This window comes from Daucus carota, chromosome 4 (genome assembly GCF_001625215.2).
Source record: "Daucus carota subsp. sativus chromosome 4, DH1 v3.0, whole genome shotgun sequence".
Taxonomy (NCBI): domain Eukaryota; kingdom Viridiplantae; phylum Streptophyta; class Magnoliopsida; order Apiales; family Apiaceae; genus Daucus; species Daucus carota.
In genome coordinates this window covers 27,669,973-27,677,768 of record NC_030384.2, presented here as the reverse complement: position 1 = coordinate 27,677,768, position 7,796 = coordinate 27,669,973, and the positions used below count along the sequence as shown (strand labels likewise).

The 7,796-nt window shown below is 30.5% G+C and overlaps 1 protein-coding gene across 1 annotated transcript; it reads left to right on the top strand.

The window, feature by feature from the left end:
* The first annotated feature begins 4,802 nt into the window (after positions 1–4,802).
* LOC108217118 (delta-1-pyrroline-5-carboxylate synthase) lies at positions 4,803–7,219 on the top strand. The gene is made up of 5 exons (XM_064092729.1): positions 4,803–6,108; positions 6,277–6,379; positions 6,537–6,698; positions 6,820–6,913; positions 7,077–7,219. Exons 2-4 carry the CDS (start codon positions 6,350–6,352, stop codon positions 6,874–6,876), a joined length of 249 nt encoding a protein of 82 aa, XP_063948799.1. The 5' UTR covers positions 4,803–6,108; positions 6,277–6,349; the 3' UTR covers positions 6,877–6,913; positions 7,077–7,219.
* Positions 7,220–7,796: the final 577 nt, after the last annotated feature.

Here is a 7,796-nt window from a genome sequence, read left to right as displayed (position 1 = left end):
TTCAGCTCAAGTCGAATTGCTCATTAACAAACTTGTTTATTTTAGAACCAAACTTGAATAACATTTTTCATTTTTCATTTGGTTAAAAAACTCAGTCACCTAGACGCGTTTCAGACCAATGTAAATAAAACACATTTCCGATGTTGTTTGTCATGATCTTCATTTAATCTTGACTTGAATGTCATATATATGTGTGCATTTTTACATATTTAAACTAAGTGGTGGAAAATATAATACACAATGCACTAAAAAATGTGAGTATCTTATTAATTACGTGCTAGTGTTTGATTAATAAATCTGTACCCAAACAAATTTTGATCTATATATATGTGCTATAAAAGCCCCGCGGACCAAACCATCACCTAAGTTGGTTATTAAATAATGATCAAGAAAACCATAATAGATAGAGGTATTTTTAGTGAGTTTAATTAAGGAAAGAACTTGAATGCGATAAGGAAAATGTAGGTGATAAAGTATTTTTTAGGATAATAGACGAAGATAATGAGATAATTCAATAGAGAAAAAATAAAGTAAAAACCACCCCAACATAAATACACATTCAAATAGGCTAGAGAACAATTTCCAAAATTATATGGGTTTTATATGTAACATCTAATTTTACGTAACAAAGATTAGTTAGTAATCAATCACACGCAAAGCGCGCGCATATATATCTTTTGAAGAACTCACTTGAATTATACTCTACAGTGATAAATGCATATAGATTTAGGTCTATATAAAACATATAGGATTTCTTTCAAGTAAAAAGTAACTAATCCTTTGTACAAATGATGTTGTAGACTTAATTTTATATAGAAAATCATCCACCTTCATTGTTAAGCTTCTAATGACATTTTATTGGACAAAATACTAATTGGATAATAGACTCAATAAGCAATTAAAACAGACAAGCACAAACAATACAAGTGTTCCAACCTTGAAATCACTTGATTTATACACAAGCAAGATCAATGAAAATAATGTAACCTTACTTGTTACATATAACAATAATTTCTAACAAATTTCAACTTAATAAAACCACCAATACAACATAGAACACATTCGAAGAAGTAACAAATAAAAATCAAACTTGCTATTGTTATACTCACTGCCTCGTTTTCTTCTTCTAAAGAATCATCGGACACCACTTCACCAGCCTCACGCCTTAGTTTCTTTAATGACACGATATTTGTGTGGCCAGGTGTCAAGTCCACAGAAAACCTCTCCCTCTGATTCACACGACCAGCAGTGACGCTATCATTATTTGTGATTCCAGCTGAATCCATGACCAAGCAATTGAGTAAAATTTGGCAACTGAATCGGAGTAAAGATGCCGACTACAAAAGAGCAAGATTGTCAAGTAAAGTGTGTGGAAGAGAGAGAGGTGTGCATATAGGTGTAAGGAGAGTTAGAGATAGAAACGTAGAGATTAAATGAGGGAGTTGTCTTCTTCCTACAAATTTCAAAACTATTAGCTGGATCTTTGGCTTTTTATGAGGATGCTGGTGTGTTTACGCAGCTGCTACCAACTTTTTTCTTTGTGCACAAAATCTTTCCAGGGAAACCTTATACGTTTTTGTGAGAAACGGTTTTGCATATTTGTACTTTTTAGAAAAGTAACTTTCAGTCATCTATTACTTTTTTTTAGTTTGTTTACCTTAAATAGTATATATAATAATATCCAGAAAAGATACTAATAGAACTTAATTTAGTTTTAGGCACTGGACAAGCCACACTACTCATAGAGCATAGCAATAAATAAATTAATGGAAGCTTTTAAAAGTCACGAGAAATATACTCCAAGAGTTTTGGCTAAAATAATATGAAAAATCGAATATACGAAATTTGATAAATAGGATCGCGCCCATCCTTAAAATAGAATCTTAGAACCACTAAGGTTCTGTTACAGAATCCTAAATTCTAAAAAGATTGTCAGGATCTAAATCTAATCACATCACTACAAGAAAAACAGCCTCAGACAACACACGTTACACAGCGGTTTGGAAAAATTCCGTTGTACCAATCCAACATACAACGGCGAAATATTTTTTCTTAACACACCATTGTCTAAGAACGGAACAGACATTGGTTGTGTAAACTATTGTTTATATGGTAATCTTCAAAACTCGACAGACAAGCTTTATTTTTGGAAGTGTTGTGTGACATTGTTGACACAATGGTCTAATAACCGTTAAAACAATGGTTTTTAATGTAGTGTTGTGTAATTCAGACAGCGGTTACATTTCATAAAAAAATAACATTGTCTGATCAACATCACTACAACGGTTTCAGAACAATTGTCTGGTTAATGAATTAGACAAGTCTTTTTGAAACAACCTTGTGCAAATTAGAAAGGTTGTACAATGAGTTTTCGAATGTATTGTCATATACAATATCACACAACGGGATGAAACAGTTGTTTGAAATTACTCTTTTAGAATTTCAATAGATACCACATGATGAAGTGGCACCACATGATTTGTCAAAAACGTATCACTTGGATTGCTGAGATGGTGCAATGAGAGCCGTTGATTGAAAGGAGATTTAATATCTGTTAGATTAAAAAACATTAATACGCTTACACACGGTTTTTATCAAAAAGAAATGTTGTCATAGATTATCTCAGACAAGATTTTTCATAGAAAACCGTTGTCCATAAGCCTCGTTCTAAAACTTTCGAGAAGGATTACACAACGTGTTTTTTATAAAAATAACCGTTGTTTTTATGCTTTATTCTAGAAGGTTCATTACTTACACAATGGGATTTAATCAAAATAACCGTTGTGTTCACTAGTACTTTTACTAGATTTTTGTTAAAAGATTGTACAAGATAATTTTTTTATTATTTTTGTACAAGACTAAATTGAGTTGATTTTAACATCCATACGGTTGAATTGCTGAAAAAATAATTTTTTAAAATATTTCAGTTAATCTGGCACGAATTTTGTTTTAGGGAGTAGTAGTTTTACTTGATTCTTATTAAAAACTCATACAAGATAAATTTATTATTTATTGATTATTTTTTTACATGACTAAAATAAGTGGATATTATCATCCCTACGGTTGGATCATTAAAATATTCATTCAAAAAATATTTTAGTTAATTTGGCAAGAGTCTCGTTTTAGAGCCTAATAATTTAACTAGATTTTTATTATTAAGTCGTACAAGATATTTTATTATGTTTTTGATTATTTTTGTATAAGACTAAAATGAGTGGTTATTAGCATCCGTACGGTTGAATCATTGAAAAATTCATTTCATAAAATTTTTCAGTTAATCTGTCACGAATTCTGTTTTAGGGACAAGTAGTTTGACTAGATTTTTATTAAAAGGCCATACAATATAAATTTATTATTTTTTGATTATTTTTTACCTAACTAAAATAAGTGAGTAGTAATTTCCGTACGGTTCGATCGTTGAAATATTCATTTCAAAATATCTTTTAGTTAATCTGGCACGTGTCCCGTTTTAGGGACTAGTAATTTCACTAGATTTTCGCTAAAAAGTCGTACAAGATAAATTTATTATTTTTTGATTATTTTTTTAGATGACTAAATAAGTGGGTATTAAGATCTGTACGGTTGGATCGTTGAAATATTCATTTCAAAAATCTTTTAGTTAATCTGGCACGTGTCCCGTTTTAGGGACTAGTAATTTCACTAGATTTTCACTAAAAAGTCGTACAAGATAAATTTATTATTTTTTGATTATTTTTGTAGATGACTAAAATAAGTGGGTATTAAGATCTGTACGGTTGGATCGTTGAAATATTCATTTCAAAAATCTTTTAGTTAATGTGGCACGTGTCCCGTTTTAGGGACTAGTAATTTCACTAGATTTTTACTAAAAAGTCATACAAGATAAATTTATTATTTTTTGATCATTTTCATAGATGACTAAAATAAGTGGGTATTAAGATCCGTACGGTTGGATTGTTGAAATATTCATTTCAAAAAATCTTTTAGTTAATCTGACACATGTCCCGTTTTAGGGACTAGTAATTTCAATAGATTTTTACTAAAAAGTCATACAAGATAAATTTATTATTTTTTGATTATTTTTGTAGATGACTAAAATAAGTGGGTATTAAGATCCGTACGGTTGGATCGTTGAAAAATTCATTTCAAAAATTCATTTAGTTAATATGGCACGTGTCTCGTTTTGGGAACTAGTAATTTCACTAGATTTTTGCTAAAAAGTCGTACAAGATAAATTTATTAGTTTTTTGATTATTTTTGTAGATGACTAAAATAAGTGGGTATTAAGATACGTATGGTTGGATCGTTGAAATATTCATTTCAAAAAATATTTTAGTTAATCTGGCAATAGTCTTGTTTTAGAAACTAGTAATTTTACTAGATCTTTATTATAAAGTCGTACAAGATAAATTTATTATTTTTTTGATTATTTTTGTAGATGACTAAAATAAGTGGGTATTAAGATCCGTACGGTTGGATCATTAAAAAACTAATTTTAAAATATATTTCATTTAATCTGGCACAAGTCCCATTTTAGAGGCTAGTAATTTTTCTAGATTTTCATTAAATAGTCGTACAAGATAAATTTTTTATTTTTTTATTATTGTTGTACAAGACTAAAATTAGTGAGTATTAACATCATACGATTGGATCGTTTAAATATTTATTTCAAAATATATTTCAATTAATTATAATGACTAAAATCAATTATTATTACAAAACATCTAAACATAAATAAACACACCCAACTTTGTTTTTCCCCCGAGCACCAAATATTTTCCCACCAATACCAAATTATCCATCCGCCAACATTATTTCTTCCCCCAATTCTTTTCAGTAGCCTATTTCAACTAAAAAAAGAACCCTAATTTTCCTGCCTTCTCCCTCTCATCTCTCTCTTTCTCTCACAATCTCACCTCTCTCGAACTCTTACTCACCTTAAACCCTAAATCAAAATTAAAATCTTATCTCACCACTCTTGCAACTCTCTCTATAACTAGTTTACGATCCCTGAATCTCAATTACAAGAACCCAAGCTTGAAATAGTGCATAAATATATAGATTCCTATTATTTCGGCTAATGCGAAGCTGAAGTATGTCTATTCTCTGTCACTACTAGAATCCTAGCCTGAATTAGTAAGTGCTTTTTAAATCAACGTCTTTTTGTGGTTTGTTGCCTTGGTCTGTTGTCTAACTTGGGTCATCTACAATTAGTAAGTATTCTTCACTTTTTCTGCGTGTATATTTTACTTTTAATTTATGTTGCATTAAATTGTTCAGTTTTTGTGGATTTTGGATATGCGTGGTTAAGTTTTTAATATCAAAAGTTTTGGTTTGTATTTGGGTTTGTTCTAGCTATTTATATTTTTATGACATTAATTTGGTGATTATATATGTATGTAAAGTTGTACGTACTTTAGTGTTAAAATCACAGGGCCGTATTGTTATTTCGGCCGAGTTCTTCATATGAAATATATAATGATAAAATTGAATATGAATTTAGTTGAGTTGAGTTCTGTATTCAGTGAGCAACAAGTACTTTATATTAAAGATGAATTTTGCTGACTCGCTATTATTTTGTAGTATGTAGTGCCATAGTCTATTACTCTTTTAGTCATTTAGGAAATGTCCCGAAGATCTATTTGTTCTTGGATGAGATTTACTGCACTATAGAATACAAAGCTTGTATTAGTTGTTTCTGTAATTTTTAGATATATAGTTGTAAAAATTCTAATTTTCATATGGTTAGGGTCTTGCAGCTGGTTGTCCAAGATGGATGCCAGATTCAAAGCCTATGATGTCCTAATTCTTCACAAACAGGTCCATGATTTTGTAACTTTTAAGTATGTATCAATTCAAGTGAAAAGACCAGTATAGTACCATGATATTATACCGTTTGTCTTTGTAACTATTAAACACTATAGACACACACAAAATTGCTTATAAGTCTTTGTTAGATTGTAATAATATGTTTCTTGTCGATATGTAGATTTTTTTTCTCTAGCAATATCTCAATGATAAATTTTCATATTTATTCATTGCAGTGAAACATGTTGTATGCATGCTTCTGCTATGCACTTGATAAAGTGGTAAAATAAGGCTTACATACAGAAAGCTGGTCAATAGCAGGTTCGTGTGTATATTTTTGCAGTGTCATACTTAGAAGAAAGAAAAAGAATGCCGAGATATCGACTCTTTTTTCTTTTATACATAACGTATTTGGATGGTAGCAATTAGATGTAAGATGGTAAAAGGACTCTTAAGAAATTGAATAAGATTGTATAGAATCTCTTGCAGTTTTGCTAATCTTCAGAAGCCTCAAGTTGAACTTGATGGAAAAGCATGTGCAGCTGCTGGACAGAACAGCCTCATGGCACTTTATGATGCATTATTTAGCCAGGTACCTTTAAGAGAATATGTATTCCTGCAGTTCGTGACACCATTAAAATTGATATGCATTTGTGTCCTGCTAAAATGTTGCACATCAGGGATCTTTATAATAGTTTTTACCTTTGGGAGGAGTGTTTGATTTGTATTGAAATCATTTTCTTTTCCAGTTGGATGTGATGTCATCTCAACTCCTAGTGACCGACAATGATTTCAAGAATGCTGACTATAGAGTGCAGCTTGGTCAAATAGTGAACTCTTTGATAGCACTGAGGAGCATTCCAATTTTTAATGAAAATGATGCAATCAGTACCAGAACAGCTCCATACGAGGTAAAAAAAGAAGGTTTTATGCTTCATATTGTAAAATCAATTGGGGTAATAGGAATGTAGTCCTCTAGCATCGATTTTCATATTTCCTACTGCTGGCTGATACAAGTGCCATGTTTTAAAGGTTTTGAAAAGACCTCTGCAATCCGACAAAGGGGTTGAAGATGTTTGTATTGGATGAAGCAGATGAATGCTTTCACATGGTTTTTAAGGATCAGGTGTGTATTAATTATCTGTTGTATAATATGCTCTATGCTTACCACTAGTATATGAGTCCAAGTTACTTATATCTTTTGGTGATTTAAATACTTACTTCTGATATGTACTGTGTATACAAGACTATGGCGACTTAGCCACTACTAATTTATTTTATTTTTGCAGCCTTCACAGGCTAATACGAGCTGAGAATATGGAACAAGGGCTAATGAGTTGCTCAAAGTCGAAAAAAATAGGTTTTTGCTCCTCACCGTGACATGAATCCAACCAAACACACTAAAGATTAGAGATATTGTAAATATTTAAAAATTTTGATGGTAGCTTGACATGATCAAACTAATTTTTTATTTAGTTGGTTGTATTTGGTATTTTTGTAAATGCTTTGATTTTGGGAACAAGTTATATATAAAAAACTAGCAAACCCCTGTTTATGAAGAAGCAAAAATAATAGATTATTTATTAAATCATTGTGTAAATAAATTAAAAATAACACTTTGTATGAACTATACCGTTGTGCATTAACTTTTAAACAATTGTTCTAGCCTATATAAACCATTGTGTGTCAAACTTAAATAAATATGAGTTCTGGACCTAAATTGTTGTAGGTAAGCTTTCAAATAACAGTTTTTTATGTTAAACCATTGTGTGTGTATAATAAGTACAACGATGTAAATAAACTTTGACATTGTGCTTGAGCTTTGAAACAATCGTACAATCCTATAAAACACTTGTATATAGAAATCAAACAAACAAAGGTAACATTAAAAAAAATGTTGTGTAAAAGTATTTCATACAAAAATTTCTTCCATTCAATTAAACTATTGTGTTAAGTGGTTCCAACAATGGGTTTTCTTTTACAAGCTGTTGTGTCGTTTTTTTTCTAAC